Source organism: Eucalyptus grandis, chromosome 3, assembly GCF_016545825.1.
Source record: "Eucalyptus grandis isolate ANBG69807.140 chromosome 3, ASM1654582v1, whole genome shotgun sequence".
In the NCBI taxonomy this organism is placed as follows: domain Eukaryota; kingdom Viridiplantae; phylum Streptophyta; class Magnoliopsida; order Myrtales; family Myrtaceae; genus Eucalyptus; species Eucalyptus grandis.
Window position 1 is genome coordinate 17,048,576 of NC_052614.1, and position 25,081 is coordinate 17,073,656.

General features: G+C 40.2%; 4 protein-coding genes across 5 annotated transcripts; 1 reads left to right on the top strand and 3 right to left on the bottom strand.

Annotated features, from left to right (window-relative positions):
* Positions 1–2,766: 2,766 nt before the first annotated feature.
* Positions 2,767–8,084, top strand: LOC104415517 (glutathione synthetase, chloroplastic). The gene is given in 13 exon segments (XM_010026839.3): positions 2,767–3,293; positions 3,624–3,793; positions 4,190–4,265; positions 4,456–4,586; positions 4,724–4,846; positions 4,955–5,035; positions 5,260–5,340; positions 5,431–5,500; positions 6,398–6,470; positions 6,473–6,518; positions 6,895–7,034; positions 7,129–7,321; positions 7,585–8,084. Coding segments are annotated over 13 exon segments (1,701 nt in total). The 5' UTR covers positions 2,767–2,900; the 3' UTR covers positions 7,709–8,084.
* Positions 8,085–9,370: 1,286 nt separating this feature from the next.
* LOC104415518 (phosphoglycerate mutase-like protein AT74) lies at positions 9,371–25,081 on the bottom strand. Of its 2 annotated transcripts, XM_039308098.1 has the most exons (3): positions 25,036–25,081; positions 11,201–11,688; positions 9,371–9,959 (listed from the first exon to the last, which is right to left on the bottom strand). In XM_039308098.1, the coding sequence occupies exons 2-3, from the start codon at positions 11,649–11,651 to the stop codon at positions 9,553–9,555; spliced, it is 858 nt and encodes a 285-aa protein (XP_039164032.1). In that variant the 5' UTR covers positions 11,652–11,688; positions 25,036–25,081; the 3' UTR covers positions 9,371–9,552. The 2 variants fall into 2 exon arrangements, with proteins under 2 accessions (XP_039164032.1, XP_010025142.2); XM_010026840.3 differs by lacking the exon at positions 25,036–25,081 and having other exon boundaries at positions 11,201–12,209.
* On the bottom strand, positions 12,385–18,997 carry LOC120291689. The gene is made up of 3 exons (XM_039309373.1): positions 18,908–18,997; positions 15,106–15,315; positions 12,385–12,780 (listed from the first exon to the last, which is right to left on the bottom strand). Exons 1-3 carry the CDS (start codon positions 18,995–18,997, stop codon positions 12,598–12,600), a joined length of 483 nt encoding a protein of 160 aa, XP_039165307.1. The 3' UTR covers positions 12,385–12,597.
* On the bottom strand, positions 24,555–24,977 carry LOC104417689 (phosphoglycerate mutase-like protein AT74H). The gene has a single exon (XM_039309374.1). It carries the CDS (start codon positions 24,975–24,977, stop codon positions 24,555–24,557), a length of 423 nt encoding a protein of 140 aa, XP_039165308.1.

Sequence of the window (25,081 nt, forward strand, 5' to 3'; positions counted from 1 at the left end):
AAGACTATCACATTAGGCGATCCTAGGCTCAGCAATGGATTAGCCGAAACACCCAACTCTGTCGAATCGCAGGGCAGTTCCAATGCTGCTGCAGACCGAAAGTTGGATCCTTCATCTCAAAATCTTTCAGATCAAGGTTTGAGTTTCAGAAAGGCAAACTTTGATGGCACGGTGGCTCCAAATGAGCATGACGAGCCTCCACCTGTGAACAGCATCAGCGACATCGTCAACATTGAGGAGCAAGTACATTCATGCTATGACGATCCTGGCAAAAAAGAGCAGCAAAATCCAATCCCCGAAGTTCAGTCTCAGAAAAAGGTTTTGAGGAAGGTCGTTAGCTTTGATCACAAGGTAGAGATAATTGAATGGAGGAAGAGAAAATTGAAAAAGATCAGCTCAACAGAGAGGACGAGCTCAGTGGAGCGCAACGATGATGAGATAATCAAGTCGATTCTGAAGATGGGTTCTGGCCTGGATGCAACATCGAATCCCAGTACCCAACAGCTAGATGAAGCCAAGACATCATGAGTATTGAGGGTAAGAGGAAAAACGGATTCATACACAGCAGTTTCTCTTTCTTCTCTTTCTATTGGCTCCAACACAAGCTGTATTAAACAAGTTTATTTACGATATATTACAACCAAAGCATAAGGATCGGCCTTTGCATGTACATTTCAACTCAGATTGTCTCAGTGATGTGGTCCATTGGCGAAATGAAGTAAGAACTTTTACGATGTTATTCTTGAAGGGATAGTTTATTGGTATGATACAGTTAAACTGAATCAATCAAAAGTTTGGTACAAGTAGAAATTCAAGAACTTCCTGTGCAAACTGATAGGTCTGATAGTGGTGATTGTTTGTCAGCTGATGTTCACAAATGATGTCCAACTCAGGAAACTGCTGTCCTCTCACAACATATTCATTGACGTGGGCACACAGACAAATTACATTATGCTTTGGGAGAATATATTATAAGTTGGTCGTGCTCAGGAATTTAGCCTCCCATGTTATACAGAAGCAAGCATTTGCCCTCTCCGGGATTTATTCCATTGATATAGATGAAGTACTAAGTTAAAGGGAGCAAGGATTTTCTTTCTCATCAAGCATTCACTTTTTCCTATTGAAGAACCTAAATAAAATAAATAATTGAACAGATCAAATAAAGAAGATACGTTAGTATAGCCGCCAACCTCCCCTTCTTTACCTCTCTCTCTTCACACAACTTTATTTTTTCAACCTTTATGGAGGGGAGGGTTTGAGCAAGATCAGTCATTCCCCTTCCTTTTTCTTTGGCTGATTCGGTTCCCCATTTTATTTTTCTTGCTTTCCTCCCGTTTCTCTTTGGATCTAGCATAGATCAAGGAGCTCATCTCTTGTTTCGAGGAGGAATCTATCTTGATCTAATCTAGATTTGGGGATTTTTGCATGTATGTTTTTGGGGTTTTGCTTCCCTCGGGTTTTGTTGATATACAAATCCAGTTTTAATCAACCATTAAATTTGTGATCTTCGACCTTTTACTCTAGACGGCAATGGTGTTGGGATGGCCGAACCTAAGCGAGGGCAAAGCCACACCAACATATGTGATTTTCGGTGTGCACTCATTAATGAAGATAGATTCAGTGATTAGTTGCCGATTTTGGTTTGAAAAAGTCACGGATATACTTTTTCAACGTATGGACCCCTAATCTTGTCCCGATGAGTTATATTGTTATTTAGAACTTGTTTTGCTTCGAAACTATGTGGGATTTGTCTTGATTTTCAGTTGAATTGCATCGCTTCTTTATGGTATTTTTGCAAAAACGAATGAAGTGTTGCTTTTATTAAAAAAAATAAAAATTAGAGAAGATATGTTGAAAAGGAAAATAAAATTGTAAAGAAGATATGCTGTGCGTGGGGGTGGCTGGTGAAGACCCATAAAAACACGTCCAGATTCAATGCATTTTTCAAAATATTCTCCCTAATAATATATGGAAAGCATGCGGAATCAGTACCGAAGAAAGACTGATCAGAATGAACCCACTTTTGCTTAAAAAAACATAAAACCAACTTTCATGGAACCTTTCGGTGAAGTTGATGGTTCTTCCGAAACCTGAAACTTGTAGAGATCCGGTTTGGAGAACAAATTCCGCTCCTGTCTGGTAGGAAAGGAAAACAGAGAATGGCGAATCCTATACTGTCTTGCATGAGGAGACCCTTGCCGTGGAATATCTAAAAACGAAACCAACTTGTGCGTGTATCTTTTTATCTTTTTCCGTTGAAAATTTCACGTAAGGCATCGACAACAAATTAATTCTCAATCGATGTATCGACCTGTTTTGCAAGTTTGTAACTATAATGGTCCTTATCTAGCTAGAGTGCCTTTGCATCGCTCAATTAGGCAGTGTTAGAAGGAGAGTAATCTCAGGATTTCATAGATTATAAGACTAGTATATTAGGCATGTCTACCCCACGGAAAAAGAATAATGATTAGGGAATTATTTTTGCATATATTTCCTTTCACTTTTGTAAACAATACAAATAGAAAATAATCTCCAAATCAATCATTTATGGCAGGTTAATAAGTGAGACATACTCGATGTATTCTAATAAGCCGTGAGTACTAATTCCCGTGGCAATATAAATGAGAAAATGGGCTCAAATAGACTATTGTCCAGATATGCAAAATGCTATTGAGATTAACAGAGAATATACAAAATGTTTGCACCAAAGCTGACCTGCCCATGGAATAAAGAAGAAAATTGCAGAATCAAAAGAAAGCTGCTAAATCCTGATCAAAGCAAAATCAGATTTGTATTTTGCTTTATTGCCTAAGGGCCAATCCCTTCATTTTGCCCAAGAAGATTCCTTTTCAGGCGACTGAAAATTCCTAAGAAAGCCAAGTCAAAAGGGGAGAGAAGTGATGGGAGCCGTTCAGTCATCTCCACTAGCTCTCACCACGGCTGACGCATGCTTTATCCCCGTGGCGTCCGCTCTTCTTCCTCCTCGCGCTTCGTCCCACGTAGCCAAACCCAGATCGAACTCTTTCCTTTCGGGCCGGATTCGGAGAGTTGATGAGATCCTAGAGCCGCCCGTTTCGAAATTCACGAGCCCCGTCGCCCAAAATCCGATCTTTCCGCGGTGTCTGCCTTTGAAGTGCGTGAGGTCCGAGATGGAGGCCAAGAACGATGAGGCCGCGGGAAAACCCACGTCGGGTTTCGTCGAAATTGATCAGGGTTTGATTGATCAGATGGTTTATGATGCTCTGGTTTGGAGTTCTCTTCATGGGCTCGTCGTCGGCGACAGGAATGTTAACGTATGTGCCCCCGTAAATATGACAAGTTCGCATTTTTTTGAAGTGCTTGTGATGAAGGCGGTTTTGGAGTTCTCTTCTGGTATAAAATTGTTGAATTGTTTCGCAAAGTTGATAAATTTTAGCATCTGGGATACTAAAGCTGTTAGCTTTATCGGAAAAGTGGATGTTTCCGGGTTGATGACTGTAAAGATGCTTTTTTTCCCTCTGCTGAAATAAAAGAGAATATGCGACTTTCTGATGTGCTGTTTATGGAGTTTCCTGTTGAATTTGATCTGGGTTGTTTAATTCTACAGTTTGATTGATAATGGTATGTATGCATGTGTGTTGCAGAGATCAGGAAAAGTACCTGGTGTCGGTCTGACGCATGCTCCGTTTGCTTTGTTGCCCATCTCATTCCCGGAGAGTCAGTTTAGAGAGGCTTGCGAATTAGCTCCTATTTTCAATGAGCTTGTCGATCGTGTGAGTTTGGATGGAAAGTTTTTACAAGATTCATTATCCAGGTATTTATTCTGCTTTAGCTATATGTCTGCAGCACGTAGTTTATTTATTTATTTATTTTCTTTTGGTCAAATACGGCATGTAGTTTATGCTATAAGTATATAGTGTCCAATTCAACAAGATTAAGACCATTGTTTCATGTGAATTCTTAGGTCTGATTCAATTCTCACTCTTCTTTGGCTTGTATCATATGCTCTTGGTTGTTTCTTAGCTTATGACAAATTCAACTCCTTTTAGCTCTTCTATTTTTCTCATAACCTAGTATTTTGGATATTATGAACCCTTCTACCTTCCTTGCAATCAATGGTTATTTTGTAGTCCGGATTTTAGTTGTCGCATTGGTGAATCAAGTCCAAACTTACTGTTGAATTACATGATGTAACTTCTTCTCATTGCAGAACAAAAAAGGTGGATGCTTTCACCTCTCGACTCTTAGATATTCATTCCAAGATGATGGAAATTAATAAAAAAGATGTAAGTTCATAAATTTAGAATTTTGTGGAAGCTTTACCTTAAGTTTGGTTGCAATAGTGTATTAAAATTGGCTTTTCAAGTTCAGGTCACTTTGATTGGCTGCTTTCCTTGTCTGAAAGAAATATATGCTGATTGCTGACTATGATTAGTGTGCTAAACCCCATAATTTTGCTCTCTCAATTCTCCACAGGAGATACGACTGGGTTTGCATCGATCGGATTATATGCTTGATGAACAAACAAAGTTACTGCTTCAGATAGAACTGAACACCATATCATCCTCATTTTCGGGTCTTGGCTGTCTTGTTAGTGAGCTCCACAGGTTAGGTTGGTCATATGTACCGACTCTTACATTCCCTATGATTTCTCTAAGCCCATACGCACCTGTTCACATGCACAGTCAAAGATGGTCACAGAAAACCAAAAGCTTGATCTTAACGTCAGGTGGCAATGACACAGGTCCTTGCTCAGCCATTATGGTGAAACTCTTGGGTTAGATCCCAGGAGGATCCCTACCAATGCTGCTGTGAGTCATTATGCAGAGGCCTTGGCCAAAGCTTGGATTGAGTTCAATAACCTGAAGTAAGATTTGCAAAATAATTAAGGTCTTTTTTTTTTTTTTTATTCATAGGTCTGCATATGTGGAGTATAGTTCATTAAGATCTGATTACAATTGATTACTTTTAACAGGGCCACTGTTCTGGTTGTGGTTCAGACAGAGGAACGAAATATGTATGACCAGCACTGGCTTAGCTCTGTCTTGAGGGAAAGATATCCTTCTATATACTAGTGATTGTTTTGAGATATCAGAAGGGTAGGTTATATCTGTGATTATCTCTCTTTGTCTCTCTTAGATCATTTCTTGGATTCTACATCTATCTGCTAGGATGCTGTGTCCAAAAATCTGCTTTCCAAACTATAAAGTTCTCTATTTCTGTCCATCAGTCTCTTCATGTCCATAATTTGCTTTGGGTGCTTCCTTAATTATATAACACACATAATGTGAGGTCTATTCGGAAGACCTTAGCAGAAATTGATGCAGAGGGGGAACTTCAGCCTGATGGGACGTTACTTGTGTATGTAGTTGCTCATGTCTCTAGTTTGTCTTGTTGAACTTTGGCTTTACATGCATGTTTCACTTAAATAATGAAGCTTTGCTATTGCAGAGGTGGAGTCCCTGTAGCAGTTATTTATTTTAGAGCTGGGTATACCCCAAATGATTATCCTTCAGAATCGGTACCTCCTTAAGCCTTATCCTAATAATTAGCTAATAGCAGCTAAGAGAAGATTGTCTTCCTAGAAATATTGACTTTAGTTGTGATTAATTTTCAGAAAATTTCTCCTTCCATTTTAGCTTTACCGATACTTTCTTTATAGATATGTTTTATTACCATACTAGTGAAAATCCCACGTTTGAGGCGGGTTTTATTCTTCTTATAAAATATTTCTGTGTCAGCATTTCTTACAATGTTATAGTGACTGCATCCTTACTCTATTTTTCATAAACATTTACTTTTATATGTCTTGATGATTGAATACAACAATTATTAGTACCATCATGATGAATTATGCAAGTCGATTATTTCTGTTAGATTCATGATTATAATATACTTCTCTATTTCCTGCAAATTTTGATTGTTAGGATTCCCTCATTACTATATCATAATTCTATGAGACTGGCCACAATGAACAATACTTGATAATGTACATATGAACATTAGTAAGCCAAGCTTGGCTAAACAATTGAATTCATGTTCAAAACATATAGCATTATGCAATGTAAAAGAATACTGAACAATGTAATCATGACATTTCCTCCAAATAACCAAGTTTTCCAATTGGTTATGGCAAAAGTGGACTTTGTTCCAGAAAATATCATCAACTTAAAAAAATTTCTTGGGTGGAATGCAAATAAATAATTATCCACAAAATAAGTAAACAAAGGGAATGGAAAGAAACCAATATAAGGAAATACGAAATCCATTCTTCACACAACCTCAAGAAGTTGAGAGGTGTCAAATTAGTGCCACTTGAAAACCCTATATTATAAAATAGTAAGAAGTGCGGAAATCTTAAGCCCTGGGTCAATGCTTGAAAGGTGTGACTTAAGTTTTGTTTCTTGCTGTATTGTAGGAATGGAGAGCAAGGCTACTTATGGAAGAGTCATCTGCAATTAAGTGCCCGTCAATATCTTATCATTTAGCCGGCACAAAAAGATTCAGCAAGAACTTGCAAAACCTAATGTACTTGAAAGGTGATATATTTTGTTCAACAGATCACATTTCTTTATCCTCTGTGCTTTATATGGAATCATATCGTTCCTGGAAAAACTCCTGAAGCACACATGTATATAGATGTGCGCTATGCATACAACAATAGCTAATATGATGATGTTTAGTTGAATTTGAAGCTTAGATGTAATCAATGGCACCCAGGACTTCATTTAAGGACTACTTTTAATACCAAATGGCCATTTTAGCTCCTTTCGTATGTCTTACCGAACAGTCTCGATAACATATCAATGGGAACATTAGAAGTCAATTTAATTACAGGAGAAGATGCACTGTTGAATAGACTCTTATCTCCTGCATGTTTGATCACTTACGAGACTCCATTTGTGCATATATCAGATTCCTTGAGAACAAAGAAGACATTGCCAAGATCCGGAAATGCTTTGCAGGTTTATGGAGCCTAGAAGACCCTCATATTGTTGGTAAAGCAATTGAAAGTCCCGAGCTATTTGTCATGAAACCCCAGAGGGAAGGGGGAGGTAATTATCTCTCACCTTGATTATATTATTCAAGGATTGCTTTGTTATAAGCCGTGCTATCTTCTTTTGAAAATGAATTCATTTCTCTCTTTAGGGAACAACATCTATGGCGACGATGTGAGAGAAACCCTATTAAGGCTGCAACGTGAAGGAAGTGAGGAGAATGCTGCCTATATCCTTATGCAAAGAATTTTTCCATCCATTTCTCCCACAACTCTCATTCGTGATGGCATTTGTTATAAAGATCACGCCATGTCAGAACTTGGGGTATATAGTGCTTATTTGAGGTAATTTTTAGATGTCACTCCATCTCTCATTAGTTTGATGGATGTGATCTCTGATTAATTAAAATCAGTGACTTGGAATTTAATCTTTGCAGTTGGAGTCGGATGGCAAAATCTTATAATCAAAGCTTCTTTTTTTTTTTCATTTTTTTTTTTCATGCCTTCTATAGCACCATTGTTCGCATGTTTTAGCACTAGTGAATTCAGTGACAATGTTTCTAAATGCATTTGATGTGCTCATGGTAATCTGAGATTCATCTTACCAGGAACAAAGAGAATGTCATCGTAAATGAACAGTGTGGTTATTTAATGAGAACAAAGATATCGTCATCAAATGAAGGTGGAGTCGCTTCTGGATTTGCAGTTCTGGATAGCTTATATTTGACTTGAGAATTGAGGCGCTTGGATTTCAGCTCTATTCTCTTGTTGGACTCCTCATTCTGATATCTAACGGGGATTGATGCATGCTCACAAGACCTCTGAACAAGTTCTGACACCCCATTGGATTTGGAAACTTTGCGAGTCGATAAAGTTAAATTCCAATTGAAGATTTTTGAATCGAGGAAGAAATCGAGGGGATTAAGTGGATTGAACGTCTTCCAGTTTGTTGGCAAAAGTCGGTGCAGGTCATTGAAGACAATGCGTTACATCTGATCTAATGTATTTTCATTTGACATTACATAATGATCTGAAAAGTTCTCAGTGCGATGTTGATTTGTTAACTTTGAGTGGTGGCAATTCCAAGTTATTTTGAATTTTCTCTGAACTGTTTGAACCCGATTATGGGTAGATTCTGAGCTAAATTGGCCCATTCTGGAACCAGGAACTCGACCATTCTGGGTCCTAGTTTTTGAAATCGGGAACCAGCCTATTTGGCTCTGGAATCGGATTTGACCCGATCCAATTCCCGGGGGTCCATGGAACTGGCTCCATGTCGTTTTATTTTTTATTTTTTATTTTTGGTTCAGAGGAAAGGGAAAATAATTTAAAATTGATGAAAAGTAAGAGAGCAAAATTCAGTTCTGCTTGAATCGATCATTCTTTGCTAAAACCAGTAAGCACCAAGACTTTGTGAGCTAATCTCATTCTCGGAGGAGAGTAAAAATGGAAGTTTTGGAGGTTGGAGCAGTCACCCATTATTACGGAGGTCTCTGTGCGATCACGATTGACCAAAAATAGAGCAAGAGACGGTGGTAACGATCGAGACCTGAGATGAGACTGCAAGAGGGAAGGCATTAAGCGAGACGCCACCGTGAGAGTGAGCGATTGAGCATTGTGAGAGTGTGGGAGAGCTCATGACTAAGGATTTGTGAAGAATAAAAAAAAAATCGGTCCAATCCGGATGGACAGGCCAATCTTTGGAACTGGAAACTAGAACGATTTTCACTTGTTCCAATTTTATGCAAACCGGGAATTGGATTAGTCTCCATGCAAACTGTCCAGAACTGACCAATTTAACTTGGTTCGGGCTGTTCTTTTTACTCACCCTTTATGTACATGACCAGGAGCAATACGTAGTTGCTCGACTTACAAAATATGCACTAAGTTCTTCACAGCCTGCGATGAGAGGCATGTCTTGTAAGTTCTATTGTCATTCTCTTAGGAAAAAAGGCTACAGGAAGAGTGACAATGAACTTAGAGAGTAGTGATGTATGGACATTCGCTCAATTTATGCCGAGGCCGAGAACAGTTTAAGTACAAGATCATTCACCGAATAAGAAGGCAAGCAATTTGAGAACGAGCCGTGTTCTTCATCCTTGCTAGGACGATCACGAGTATACTCCTGCTAGCGTTCCATCTTCCCGTGTGGACTCGTCTTTCTCCTGTCCCGGCAAGTCATTACACCCCTCTTTTTCTTTCCTATTTTGCGATTTCCGACTCAGACATTGTAATTTTCTGCATCTTTTGCGCATGCTCGAAGACAAGCATCATGGTGCTAGCTTCCGCGTTCAACCTGTAAAGCGGCGATGAAGTAGCAATTAAAATGGCCGCTTGTAAGCAGCGAAAGAGAAAAGAAAAGGATAGTTGATGGTATTTCTCAACCACTGCCAGTTAAATGAATGCATCGCGTTAATCTCCCTCTTTTATCATATTTACCATGATCACAAACCCGAAAATACAAAGGAGAGAGGTCACACATGGCTTTTATGCTAACAAATATTGAATTTTTCATAATAAAAAATTTATTAAATCGGATTACAATCGGCCAGATCAAATTGGATATAATCCAATTGTTAGCAGCAATCATCCTCTTCTCCTGCATTATCATCCGAGTCAGCGAATCCATCGAAAAAAGCATCGAGGTACCATGGGCAACGTTCATTCCATTCGCTCTTCCTTGCATGAGCTCGCCATTTCTGATCTTCGATCATCTCCGATGAAAGGCCCCACTCGCGTAATTCTTCCTCGGTGTGATGGATTGCAAGGCTGTACTCTCCGCCTTCCCCCAACTGCATCACGCGGAACTCACAATTCCCTGGATTGTTGAGCTGCTCGAATTGCTCGACCGTCCACTTAAACCATTTCATGAGGAAGACACGCGATGTCAATCCATGAGATACGATGATGAGATTCAGATCATGAGAAGGATTAGTGTGAAGCCTGTTCATATCGATGTCTCTCCATAATGATTCCATAAAACCTGCACAATCGACATACTTCTTTAGTGCAGTTCTGCAGTATTATAAGCACGGTAAAAGGACCACAACTTTATGCAAACAAGACTTCATGGAGCTCATCTGGCTGGCTGTCCCTCTTGGGGCAGAACATCTTCTAAAGGGCACTCTATATCACACTAAAAAAAAAAAAAAAAAAAAAAAATGAAAGCTGCATATTCACATGTCAGCTTACCTTACCTGTCTGATAATCATAGAACAACCAATGATCGCAACCTAATGTTAGAATACTAGCTGCGTCAAGATGCTTTAGCCATCTTATCACCTTAGCAGTCGATGTTACTCTTCTTTCTCATCTTCTATAGCGATTAAATTCAAATTTCTGTCAAACATTTATATCACCATACCATACATTGTGTTGGTAAAGCATGCCGTCAACATAAAAGCATAGATACGCTTATGAGGTGACCAAGAAATCTGAAGGTCAGTCACCAAGATACTTTCACCCTAAAAATTCTACTTCAGCTTTACTCATGAACCATAATACTTGGTATGGCCTGAAAGACATGAAGCAAGACGGGCTCCATGCTATGTGCAGAGATTTCGCATCGATGATAAGCTATATCCTCAACTGCAGTAATCCCAAAGCTGGGTGACCGTATGTTTGCATTCTCTCTTCTGCACACTCAGGAAGCTATTCGAGCTCTTGGAATTGCAAATTACACCATCCAGAGGATCAGACATAAAACAAAACTTTGTAGATTGGCTGGTGAAACCAACAGCAAACAGAGCACAAGCATATCTCTCTTTCTCTCAAAAAAAGCTGGCCAGACACCATTTAGGCAAGATCAAGAGGAGCCCTCACTGGGAACAGTTGCAGAGCATCGACTCCGAAAAATTTGCGAGTCCCATCAAAAGTCAGGCTTCCAACAATCCAAACTCCGCCCGTCATGAAATTCTAATCCCTCATTTTCTCTTCCCAATATTGAGCTCGCTCAGTCGGCTAATTCAGCAAATTGAGCAAGAGCATACTCAAGCAAACACGACAAACAGCAAACTTCTCTGACCGATAACGAAAACACATGATCGATCAAGCAAGACATCCGTACGCCATCCACAAAAGTTCATCCCTTGAGTTCATTTCTCGTGTGAACACTCTCAGACCAGCAACGAAACAAAGCCGACATCGATGACCAACTCAACACGCAGCGTTCACATGAAATTGCATTGATCGAAAACGTAAGGATGAAGACAAGAAAAAACTCACTGGAAACGCGATCGAACACATCGGCCGCCGATTCCCCTTCCGGGAACCGGTAGAAGAACCGGCCGAACCGCTCCCTGGTCTCCTTCACCACCTTCATCCTCTCCACCACCTGGAAGTTCCCGAAGTCCTGCTCCCTGATCCGGCACTCCTCCCGCGCCCCGATCACCCGCCCCCGCCCGAACGACCGCCCGATCTCCCGCAGCGTCGACCGCGTCCGCTCGTACGGCGACGCGTAGAAGTAGACCCGCCACTCCCCCCCGCCGCCGGCGACCAGGGCCCGGAGCCGGTCTCCGGCGGCCCGGGCCTGCGCGGCCCCGACCGGGGTGAGGGGGATCTTGTGGTCCGGGGTGGTGGCGTACGCCGACGGCGAGAGGTTCCCCTCCGACTCGCCGTGGCGGAGGAGGATGATGCGCTTCGGGAGCAGCGCGCCGTGCTGCTGCGGGTGCCCCATTTTCCGGCGCCCGCCTCTTCTCCTCCCTTCCTTTCTTCTTCTTCTTCTTCTTCGATCTCTTCTGCGTGTCGAACTTTTTGCGTGCGAATCTGTGCTCCGCTCGTTGGCTTCTTGTCGTGTCGTTTTTGACTTTTCTCCTGTGTTTTGTCCACGTCGCATTTACCAATATATAGACAATGGAGAGATTCCGGTTTCTTCTGCCTTCACATTGCGTCGACAGGTCACGTAGATTAGAGATTTCCGTCGGTCGTGGTGGTGTCGGCTTCCGTTTTTGGAACACAAATCGGTCGCCTGAATTAAATATTCAGCCATGAAATTCAGGATGATTTACCAACTTCGCATCGAAAGTGTACACCATATCCGTGTTGATTAGGATAAGCACCAGACATGCTATCGTATAAACTTGCTAAAAACGGCAAGGGGGGGGGATCTTGGTTTCGTGTGCTAATATGCCCCTTTCCGAATTTGGTTACCTTTGCTTTTCACTTTACATAAAATATAAACCCTCGGTCCCGTCCCACACATTAAATTAATGTTTCAAGCCTAGCACTGGTCCATCCAACTGCCCTGTCCATCATACGAAACCAATGCAGTCTAATGCCAGGATTTCGTGCCGCCATCCTAGAATCAACAGCCGCCCTGGGCTGGTCCATCCTGTCACATGATAATTTGAGCTAAGATTTCATATTCTGATGAATATCGGCATGCATCTTTATATATTAGGGCCGACATGGACAAAATTGACTACAAGATCATCCCATAACACGAGCATGCGTTATTCGGCATCGATGATGCACTGTCACAGCACTTGACAAACAATGTGTGCACATATTAACAAAAACAGAAAAGTGTGCACGCTGCGTGTGGAGTCCAGGAAATCCAAAACTATAGTTAGGCCACCGTCAAAGTCGCGTCTGGTCTCGAGCGCATCGGACCACTTCTCTGCCTAAGCTCCTTGCTTGCTCTTTTGCTCTTCAAACTTATCGATTGCCGTCTGGAGCTCATCTGAACCGCCAACAGCTCTCATTGTGTAGAAATACACCCCAAACACAAATGCTGTCAGACCACCCGCAACAACCAGGTTCTTTGTCTTGGGAGCAAGGCTCCTGTATGCAGATGGCCCTGCCATCTGCACGTCATGATCATAATTACCTCATCTTAAATTTGGCTTAGACATGTGTACAAAACAAACATAAAATTCTTGCATATATCAGATCCCGTACATCGTTATATCCAGGAATCAGGCTGAGAGACAAACATGCATGTAACAACATATATTGGTATAAAAAGAATTAGTCTTGAGGGAATTACAGTATAGAATACACAGTGAATCCCCATGGGAATAGGATGTAAGTGAGCTGAGTTGAACCGATTTAGATTTAAGCTTAAAGCTGTCAATTCAGATACTCAGCATGCAAAAATCAATCAGAACTGAATCGACTATAAACTCGAGCTCAATTGCACCACTGTTATGTTCCAATAGAAGCACCATAAAATTCAAACGACCCAATGAAATATATGTAACTGACCTGATGCCATCAACCCCAGAAAAGAGAGAAACAGTCCAATGATCATGTATTAAGATTTCAGTAGAAGAAGCAGCAGAACATAGAAAACCAGTTCTGAGATTCACCAAAATGACTAGAAAATATCAATTTAAAGTTTGAAATCCAGACTCAGACTATGAAATCCAGGAATGGTGAACCATCTTCCGCAAGATAACCAAGAAAAAAAGATGAAAATTAGTCTAAAACTTCACATTAAATGATTTAAAAAATACTTCAACAGGCTCCCCTTTAGAAATTACAGAACAAAAAAGAGCAATTATTATCTCATGTTAACTAGAGCATCAAAGTTCATACCCAAGGAGGAAAACTTTATATCTCAGCTGATTCTTTTTGCATCTGAAGCAGACAAACATACAAGTGCGGTCATAATGATAATATCATACTTCCTTCGGAACATTTCAAACCATCATGTGCAAGATAATCAAGCTCGCGAGCCACTGGGTACTCTGAGCTCGAGTTTTGATGATTGATTAACGAGTAGAGCCCAAACAGCCCCTAAGCGGCTCAACTCAGTCATGAGTTTGCCCCTCCCCACCCACCTAAAACGGGCACCCGAAAAGCCACATCAGGAAGCATTCTAAAATGCCAACATCATCCTGCGACTACTCCTATCATGATTAAACTCTTCCAGCTCCAAATAGACTAGTATCGATGGCTTGCTTTGCTTACAATAGTGAGAATTCACAAGGCACTGCCCGTGCCATGATCCTAGATGACATGAGCTATAACCAACCGACTTCATGACACACGACACGTCCCAATCACCTATGTAATGAACCATACCAACAATCTCCAGTCAAATCAAACTGATCAATCAAAAAAAGGTTCACACCCAGCATTTCTTGTCAAGCATGTCACAATAAAAATGCAACATAAAAGAATAAAAGGAAAAGGGGCAGCCTCTTCAGTATAAATATAATCAATGTGCAGATCACCCTATGCCAGCAAACGAACAAAGTTCTATCCTGTGTTCTGCAAACCTTTTACATTTATGAGGAGATAAAGAGAACAAAGTGTCACTGTTACTCTGGTGCAAAAACAATACTCGGAATTTTTAAAACAACTATTGCATCCTATTATGAATGCCTAAAATCCTCAAGAAATAACAGCAAACTGATATGGGAAACTCAAATTTAAGAGAGGAGACAGAAATAAATATAAGAAATGAAAAAGTAGCCACTGGAAACCCTCATGTCATATCTAATATTTTGTTAAACAGAGAAGATATAAAGAAATATAATCAAGTTAGCCGGTAAATCCGCGCTCGACTACATTGCTGAAAATGCATTACCATCAATATGCAATGAAAGTTCCATATGCAGTACGAGAGTACACCGAGAAAATTTCATCACAGGAAAAGATAATACAATCACAAGAAAACAAACACTTCGCACATTAGCAGAAGCAAAAAAAATTGACTTTGGATAGACAAATTCTACTACCGGACCCACGAAAAAATATACATAAGTACCCACTCACCATAGTAATCTACCTTCAATATGCCGTTTCTTTTCCCTGTCGTAGTAAATCAAAGGCTAACCCCCCATGATTTAATAAGAACATACTGAATTTTTTCATAAAACCGCACAAATCTCTCATTTATGGATGAGCAGCAGTAAAACTTTTCACCCTGAACTGACTCCGTCAAGCTATAAGAAAAAGGGCCATCGGCATGGGAACAGAACCGAGCACAAGCGCAGAACAACCAAGAAAGAGGCGAAATCCACCAGCAACTATTCCGGAAGAGTGACAAATGTAAGACAAAACACCGAGAAGATAAAATCCCCCATCCCTCTCCAGCAAGCAACAGGGAAATCGAAATCGAATCTGCGAAACGAAAGCCGGAACATGATAAAGAGAGGCGAGAAGGGAAGGATCGATCGAACCTCGTGAGGAATCGCGGGGGGAAGTTCCAGAGAAGGCCGCGAACGAACGCGTACGCGAGCGGATTGAATAACGACGGAGATGGGCGACGGCGACCGGAGTTGCGGAATCGAGAGCGGAATCCGACGGAACGACCGGAGCAAATTGGACGGTCTGAGGACGGCGACGGCGAGATGAGCGACGATCTGACCGGCGAGAGGACGGCGACGGCGCTAGGGTTTTTGGTTGAAGCGTTGAGGAGAAGGATAAGGAACGGCCAAATAGAAAAGCCCGTATGGTGAACGAAAAAGGATGTCCAAATTGGAGAAAGGAAGACCGACCTTAAAAAAACGAAATTGGAGAAAAGAAGAAATAATTTCTATTTTTATTTCAAAACTAAAAAGTTAAAAATTTTAATTTATGATTTTTTTTTTTACAATGTAAATTGCAAATCTATTTTTACAATAAAAATCTGTTTATTATGCACGCCCCCAAAACTAAAAAAATCTAGATATTCAATGAAAAGGACTATCATGTATTAAATTTTTCTCGTCATGGATGATAAGACCCTGGCTTGTCTTATAGATCACTGAAATTTTACCGTACGTCTATGATGATGACCTGCACTAGCATACTTTGAAGGTCTCGAAATTGGACTTGCAGTAGTGAGGCTTGAGGAAAATAATATTATAAGTATCGTAATTTTGTATATAGTGCTAATTTTGATGCAAAAACTTTTACCTAGATCACTTTAAGTGTTAACTTCAATTTGAATAGTTTAAAATTCAAAATAGTAATATTTTATCATTTTTTAAATCTGACTTGGCTTGTCAATGCTCTAACTCCGCATACATAGCATAAACGACTTTCGCGAAACATGTTTTCCCCCAATTTAGAACCCTAATTGGTGAAATAGAAAACCCTAATTATTGTGCTTAGGGTTTGGGCTAGACCTGGCTAGAGCTAGATGGTGGTCGTCGGCCATGAATGATCACTCATCCGCATCAATGCCTTCGTCCACATGCTGCAGCTTCGTCATTCGAGCGGAGCCTCAATGAGCATGAGGGGGACTCGACGGTCACTCTTTTCTTTTGAGACCCACGCTCTCGGACGCTCTCGAACGCTCACGAACGTCTCCGCCTTTCGTATCACCCAGCCAGCTACTTCCACCGTCCGGCAAACGGCGATGGTAACGGTACTCGTCGTGGAGCTTCGATGTTCAAAAGGTGCTTGATGATGAATTATGTTATTCTTGGTTTAAAAGATGAGATGATAGTGGTGCTGTTGTTAAATTTATTTTATTCTGAAATTGATATGGGATGTTGAAGTGTCTGGGTAGGTGTTGTTACTGGAAAGAAACCCTCACTTGGGCTGAGAAGAGAAAATGGAGTCGGGCTGGAAATTGAGTGGGCTGCTTTAAAATTTTCGTGAGTCAATTGAGATTAATTCAAAGTGGGCCTTAGCATAGCCCCTTTTTTAGTCCAACCTGGACCGATAGGGTCTAGGTCGGTTGAGTTGGGGCGGGTCTCTTGACCCGGTCCGATTTTCTTTCTCTCCTTTATTTATTTTATTTATTTATTTATTATAATAGTAAACTTCATACGAGATATTACTTAAAAAAATCACAGAAAACATAAGAAATACTAAAAATAAAAAATTCATAAAAATTTAGAAAATTCCACAAAAATTTAAAATTTAAAATAAAAAATGTAATTCCTTGAAAACTTTCAAAAATTGATCTTTAGTTTTAAAAAAAAAAAAAAAAAATCCTCGACTTTAAAATTGTGTTCAAAAATTGAACAAGCCCTTAGGGGCTCTACCTTAGGATTTCAATGGTCCTTGAAGACAATCGCCATTGGTTGCGCACTATTGATATATTGAACTTGATCTTTGTTGTCCCATGCAATTTATTCAATACTTTCTTTAATTGCCGATTGTTATGTTAATACTTTCGCACTTGCATGATTACCTCACATATTAGTATGTATAAAATTAATCTAGATTGCTTGACATAAATTTTTTTTTTTTTTTAAATGAACAAGATTAAGTACCGAAATGACACTAATTATTTAATTAGTATAATCAAGTCCCCAATTCTAAATTCTCTGTTATGTAGAAAGTGAAATACATTCTCATATTTCACTTGGTTTCTAGCTGATCTTAATAAGTTAGTGGTGACTTCTCTTTAGACAATTTTCATATCGTCAATTTGAACATACGTCACCCAAGATATGGGTTTAGGAGAATCTGCGTCTAACTCATGGGCTGTGGGCCCCGTCCTTTAAGTAATATCCATAAACCTATGTCTTTTCCCCTTCTGGAGGAAAAAGTAGGTTGCGACATATTGTCTGTGCTTAATCTCCACCATCGACATGAGAGAGAGAAAAAGATAGTGCAAGAGATGAGTCGAGTCAAGTGAGACTCTGCCCACATATTTCAAACTCTGATTTGGAAATCATATAATTTTACTTGAATTCATGGTTTTTTCAGACGTTACCAAACATCGCATAGGATATTTCAATTTCTATATCTATCATAGATCTCAACCTCCTCAATAAAAATTGTCTGGACGATCAAACTTTAACATAGGCTCTTTTAAAATTAGTCATCATGCAATGGTTCGAGCACAAATGCTTTGCATGGATAAATCGCATAATGTCAACGGTCACTTCGGGCTTGCTTTGCTATGCTTGGGGCCACCGAAATCAACCCGCTCCCGATGCCCTCGCCGTGACACGTCGAGAAATGGGACCTCCCCAGACATCTGGTCTCATGCGCGACCAATCAAAAGGTGCCACTCGGTGCACTCGGCCACACCTGAAAACCACCTCCTAAACAAACTGTGCGCACTTTCCATCTGCCCCACTCTCTTAGTTCATCGAGTCTCTGCAAATTCTTTGCCATAAGCCAAAACCTGATCAAATCGAAGTTCACCTTTAGACTCTCGTGTGTGTTGAATTTTTTTATTTATTATTTATTTTTTATGCCTATGTTGTTTGCACTTATTGTTTTTGTTGGCTATGTCGATGCGAATTTTGTTTCCGCTTTCGGTTGTTCGATTGCTGTATAGAGGAAAGCTAGTGTTTCTATTATGTTGTTACTTGCTTGATTGGTGTATGGCACAAACTTCACGTGTGTTGAGATTGCTGGAGACTACGGAGATGTGATGGTAGTATGTCTTGATGGAGTGTGATATGATGCTCTTGAAAGTTTGGTTGAAGCGAGTTGATGTGGACATCGAGTCGTATCGAGGAGGAGGTGCTAGGGACCCATTGTCTATTCCGACCGATTCGATCACTCAAGTGTGGGCCAAGCAATTCAGGTAAGCTGTTGGCATCATGATTTGTGATCTCTCTTATCCTAAATCGCCAACCATTCTCGCGAAACTAGGCCTGTTGTTTATCTCTCACTCTCGCATGATGGATGATGTTCTCAACGAGTTCGTGTCAATCATACTATCATCCTTTTAGATACAACAGGCAAGAGGTCATAATCCATTATGACGAAGCATCCATGGATTTTGATGGGGTTCGTCTTGGGACCCTAGACGCCATTGCTGCCTTCTTGAACGGCTTGGGTGAATTCCGCTCCATGTGGATGAGTTCAATGCATTCATTGACCACATCACTGATCGCATCATTGCCTCCTTTGCTGGACGATATTTGAGGGAAGGGCTAACCCACAACTTCCACGAGGTATTCTCTATTGCTTTTGCTGTGTCTTTTTGGAATAGGAAAAATACTCACTTTATGTTTTGCCCTAGACTTTTATTCTGCAAATGACACCAGAGGAAGATGCATTGTATTTTTGTCTTCTGTACAATACCAGATGCCATGTATGTCCTGCCTGGGTAGTGGTGGAGGAGGAGGACCCGCCCGGGGGAGAGGCACTAGAGGCGCCATAGCTCCTGGACATGTTGGAAGAATTGTAGGGCAGGAGAATGGCATCGGCAGCAGTGCTGGATGCTTGAAGCACTCAAGGGACTAAGAACCCTTTAGACGGAAACTTTGGTTTACATTTTATTAGATTGCTTCAGTTGGGTTTTCTTGCGAAACAACTGTGTGTTTTGGTTTAATGTTTACTCGAATTTTAGGATAATTTGCCCCCGATGGCAAGAGTAGATGACCTAAATCGGGTCATTTAGTTTAACCATAACTGTTAATTGTTTCGATTATGCTAAGATTGTGTATCTTTCTCTCATTCTCTTCCTAGTTAGACATTCATATCTTGCAAACTGGGAACAATGCCTGTCTTGATGATCATATTTGCCATTTTCATGGCTTCAGCTAATACCCATATATAACATCTCTTGGCCACCAATTCAGGACCAGCTTGTATTGCCAAAAGTTCAGGCCAGTATGATGGACAGATTGGACATTTGGAGAGGGTTAGGCCATGTGTTAAGTTACACATTTAGGTCAATCATTCTTTTGCTTTTAACCTAAAATACTGTAGATATTAATCCCCATTTCTCTCAATACCTAAACATTTGGAAATTTATGCCTATGAATAGATATCTCAAACCCATTGGTGGGCAGCTAAGTTGGTTCGACTTTGGACACTTTATTACAGAGGTCCTAGGGTCAAAACTCGTAGTTGTTAACACGTCTTAAGTGGAGGGCCATTGTGGTAGGGTCCTGTGCGAGCTTCCCCCTAGGTAGTGATGCTTAGTCTAGGATGCACCGTGCACTCTACGGGCCGTGGGTTGGCGAGCATAAGCGAGTTAGGCCCGGCGGATCTGAGTTACCAAAAAAAAAAAATAGATATCTCAATACTTGTTATGGTTTAATTATGATAGTTTTGAATGTTAGAAGACCATGCTTGCATTTCTTTCTGTCGGATGTTTAAACTGTCTTACGGGTGCCCATTCATCCTCTGACCATTAATAGTTCCTTTCTGACTTCTACTTGTGAAAAGTGTGCGGCTCGTGAAGGCAATTGCTAAAGTTCTAGCCATTAAGATCTTCAACATTGCACAATATCAAAATGCTTCAATTGTAAACAACACTTTTCGCTCTTAGTTAGTTGGAGACTATCTTGCCAGAAATTGGCAGATTTAAACCATGATAGAGCACGTCCCAAATGAATCTTACAATGACTCTTCTCTCGTGGACCATTGACGAGTCATGACTTAACTCTCTTCTCACTTCACACCTTGCTGATTTGTTTCCCTAAAGGAAATATAGTATGTAAAAACTACATACCAATTTAATTTTGCATTGAGTTTGAAACTCCTATGTCACACATTGTGATTCTACATCAATGTCCAAGTAAGAGTTTGGAAAAGAAATTTAGGGGGAATAACATTCGCGCGAAAGAGTAAACCCAGGAGTAGAGAAAGTAGTCTTATAAGTAGCTTAAGACTGAAGGTTGGATGACAAATTCAAGCGATTTTAATCAGAAATGGACCAAAACTAATGGCAACAAAATAAGTTCTAAGAACATTATAAGTCACTATAATGGCAGTGGGCAGATCACAAACTAGGCTATTGCGTAGCTCTTGCAGCAGGCATTCTAAAGTTGCCTGAAGGCAGCAAAGCATATGAGAAATGATTTAATCAACAGAAACTAAAGGAAAACCAGCAGTGACAGCTATGTTAATCCTCTTCCAAATTGATGGAGTCCCCGCACTTCCCATACAAATTTTCTTCATCTCAGCCATGTGTAAGCACAGATTCTTTCTCCTCTTCCAGTTTCTCCAAGTTTTTCATAGTTACTTCTTTCATATCTTCGATTCGGCTCTACAATTCATCCTTTGGCACGTGAGCGAAAACTTCCTTTATCTGGAAGCGCACCACCTCCTCATCAGTAAGAATTAGCCCATTGCTTGCATCCTCAAGATTGTCGTTTGTTTCCTGAAAAAGATTGAATATTGAGGGGAGATAAGCAGGTTACTGATCAAGGTAAAGAAATTCCACCGTCGGGAGTCGTCTTATCATCGTCCACGGCAACATCTGGTTGACATCATTGGTATTGGTCCTCCAATAAAAATGAAACATCTAGTGACGGTGTATCGGTTGAGTAATCAATAGTAAATTCGAATATAAGTTTGCAATTCTTTCAAAACAAATTAGTAACTTGGTTATAGATCAACTAGTCAGTAGTAAGCAATTTAATAAGTAAGTTTGTCAAGTGTTTGCAAGGTTGATATTGTAGATATTGGCAAACTCTAATAATCACTACTGCAATATCTAGAAATATATAATTACTATGTATTCTCTAAAATTTGCCTCCCACGTAGGGCCAGAGACCGGTCATCCCTCCTTCCAAGAAGTAATTTTCTTGCACTCCCCACTAATCGAATATAGTCAATTCAAATTAATTATTGCTTGAACAGGGATTATAATATGGCAAAAAATCATTTACCACTTAAACGAGAATAGTACTATTTAAATATGAAAAGGTGCTATGGATACACAACACATTATTCATCATTTTTATATCATTGAAGGACGTATGAAAAGGAGAAAATTCAATGAAGCAACATAATCCTGCGAAGTTTAGCACAAGGCATACTAAAACTCAGATGAATTCATGTGCTTCGATAGTTAGAACATATTACTTATCTCTTTTTCATAATGGCTCCACCTTTAAGACAATTTTTCATGTGGACTAATTTTGAAGATAGTCTTAAGGAATCATGATTAATTTTTGTTGCGAAGAAGAAGAAAATACAGCTTATTCTTATTAGTCTTGTAAAAAAAATATAATACGTATGTATGTATATTGCTTTCAAGATAATATATCATACGGGTTTTTATTATTGAAAAAAATTGATTTTGTCTTTAACCGTTCAAACGGTGTTTTATTGCGAAAAACTATGTGTTAGCTTTCGTACAATAAAAATAAAAATAAATTGTTTATCTATATGTGCAACGAAACGATGTCTTGCTGATACAAGTAAATCATTGATGACTTTGAACGCGTGGTTTCATTTATTCGCAGTAGCTTCATTTGTAAAACACTAGTGAAGTCAAATAACTACCAGCAAAATCCAAATTTTAGTTCGTTACTCCCAATATACAAGATATATTGGTAAATATATATATGGGTTAATACCTTAAAAAACCCCAAACTGGTACATTTGTGACAAATTTACCTCAAACTATTTTTTTGACCATGAAAAACCCCAAACTGGTACATCTATGAAAAATTTACCTCGACTAACTATAAAAAAACCATAAACAAGTACATTTAAGACAATTTACTCCAAACTAATTTATTCGACCACAAAAAATCCCAAACTGGTAAATTTGAGACTAATATACCCTCTGAAAAATTAGATTAATACCACAAAAAAATCAAAAAAATTATAAACTGTGACAAATAGTGTAAAATCCCAAATTGATATACCGGTCAATTGTCACGTTTTATTTAACTTTATAATTTAACAAGAAAATTTAACTAAAACTAACATAGGATAAATTTGTCACAAGTGTATCAGTTTATTGTAAATTTGTCAAAGGTATACCAGTTTGGGGTTTTTTATGGTAAAAAAAATAGTTTATGGTAAATTTGTCATAAATGTACCAGTTTGAGATTTTTTAAGGTATTAATATATATAAGACATGGCCACCTACTAAGACCAAAACCGGCTAAACAGTTCACCAATCACTGAATATTCAATGAAAAGGACCATCATGCATTTAATTTTTCTCGTCATGGACGATAAGACCCTGGTTTGTCTTATGGATCACTGAAATTTTCTACGGGGTCTTGCCGTACGTCTATGATGTGCCCAACACAACAAAATTAAGACCTCAGCACTAGGATTATAGTGAGAACGGCATATTTTGAAGGTCTCGAAATTGGACCTCCGGCAATGAGGCTTGAGGAAAATATTAATTATAAGTGTCGTAATTTCTGCATAGTGCTAATTTTGATGCAAAAACTTTTATTTAGATCACTTCAAGTGTTAACTTCGATTTGAATAGTTGAAAATTCAAAATAGTAATCTTTTATCATTTTTTCAATCTGACTTGGCTCGCCAACGCTCTAACTCCGCATACATAGCCTAAACGACGTCGCGAAACATGTTTTCCCCAATTTAGAACCCTAATTGGTGAAATAGAAAACCCTAATCATTGTGCTTAGGGTTTGGGCCAGACCTGGACTGCGATCGCCAGCCGCTAGAGCTAGATGGTGGTCGTCGGCCATGAATGATCACTCGTCCACGCCAGTACCTTCGTTCACAACAGTGCCCTCATCCACAGAAGCTTCGACAATGCTTTCGACGGAATGGGACATGAGCAACGTTTAGATTAGAAAGGAAAGGATGATTATAGTAAAGAGGCTCGGGAAGAGAGAAGAGATATAACACTGACTCCTTGCCATTTTATGTACCCAGCTGCAGCTTCGTCATTCGAGCGAGCCTCAATGAGCATGAGGGGGACTCGACGGTCACTCTTTTCTTTCGAGACCCACGCTCTGGGACGCTCACGAACGTCCCCGCCTTTCGTATCACCCAGCCAGCTACTTCCACCGTTCGCCGGACGGCGATGGTAATGGTACTCGTCCATTCGTGGAGCTTCGATGTTTAAAAGGTGCTTGATGACGAATTATGTTATTCTTGGTTTAAAAGATGAGATCACAGTGGTGCTATTGTTAAATTTATTTTATTCTGAAATTGATATTGGATGTTGAAGTCTCTGGGTAGGTGTTGTTACTCGAAAGAAACCCCCACTTGGGCTGAGAGAGAAAATGGAAGCGGGCTGGAAATTGAGTGGGCTGTTTTAAAATTTCCGTGAGTCAATTGAGATTAATTCAAAGTGGGCCTAAGCATAGCCCCTTTTTAGTCCAACCAGGACCGATAGGGTCCAGGTCGGTTGAGTCGGGGCGGGTCTCTTGACCCGGTCCGATTTTCTTTCTCTCTCTCTTTTTTATTTATTTATTATAATAGTAAACTTCATACAAAATATTAATTAAAAAAATCACAGAAAAAATAAGAAATACTAAAAAAATAAAAATTTCATAAAATTTAGAAAATTCCAAAAAATAAAAATTTTAAAATAAAAAAATGTAATTCCTTGAAAATTTTCAAAAATAGATCTTTAGTTTCTTTTTAAAAAAGAAAGCCTCTTGACTTTAAAATTATGTTAAAAAATTGAACAAGCCCTCAGGGCTCTACCTTAGGATTTCAATTGTCCTTAAAGATAATCCCCATTGATTGCGCAATATTGATATACTATGCAATTTATTCAATACTTTCTTTAAAATTGTGTTAAAAATTGAATAAGCCCTTAGGGCTCTACTTTAGGATTTCAATTGTCGTTAAAGACATCGGTGCGCCGTCCATACAAAAGTTCATTCCTTGGGTTCATTTCTCTCGTGTGAACACTCTCAGACCAGCAACGAAGCAAAGCCGACATCGATGACCGACTCAACACGCAGCGTTCACATGAAATTGCATTGATCGAAAACGTAAGGATGGAGAAAAAAAACTCACTCGAAACGCGATCGAACACGTCGGTCGCCTATTCCCCTTCCGGGAACCGGTAGAAGAACCGGCCGAACCGCTCCCTGGCCTCCTTCACCACCTTCATCCTCCCCACCACCTGGGAGTTCCAGAAGTCCTGTTCCCTGATCCGGCACTCCTCCCGCGCCCCAATCACCCGGCCCCGCCTGAACGACCGCCCGATCTCCCGCAGCATCGACTGCGTCTGCTTGTACGGCGACGCGTAGAAGTAGACCCGCCACTCCCCCCCGCCGCCGGCGACCAGGGTGCGGAGCCGGTCCCCGGCGGCGCGGGCCTGCGCGACCCCGAGCGGGGTGAGGGGGATCTTGTGGTCCGGGGTGGTGGCTTGCCCCGATGGCGAGAGGTTCCCCTCCGACTCGCCGTGGTGGACGAGGATGATGCGCTTCGGGAGCAGCGCGCCGTGCTGCTGCGGGTGCCCCATTTTCCGGCGGCCGCCTCTTCTCCTTCCCCTTCCTTCCTTCCTTCCTCCCTTCCTCCTCCTTCTTCTTCTTCTTCTTCTTCGATCTCTTCTGCGTGTGAACTTTT

Coding starts and splice junctions, on each gene's coding strand:
- LOC104415518 (XM_010026840.3), bottom strand. CDS start 11,810: ATGCGACGTGGACAAAACACAGGAGAAAAGTCAAAAACGACACGACAA. Junction 9,960..11,200: donor TGTGTTCGATCGCGTTTCCA/GTGAGTTTTTTC, acceptor TCGATTGTGCAG/GTTTTATGGAATCATTATGG.
- LOC120291689 (XM_039309373.1), bottom strand. CDS start 18,997: ATGTCCAGGAGCTATGGCGCCTCTAGTGCCTCTCCCCCGGGCGGGTCC. Junction 15,316..18,907: donor CAGGACATACATGGCATCTG/GTATTGTACAGA, acceptor CAAAAACCCTAG/CGCCGTCGCCGTCCTCTCGC. Junction 12,781..15,105: donor CCCCCGCGATTCCTCACGAG/GTTCGATCGATC, acceptor CATGACGTGCAG/ATGGCAGGGCCATCTGCATA.
- LOC104417689 (XM_039309374.1), bottom strand. CDS start 24,977: ATGGGGCACCCGCAGCAGCACGGCGCGCTGCTCCCGAAGCGCATCATC.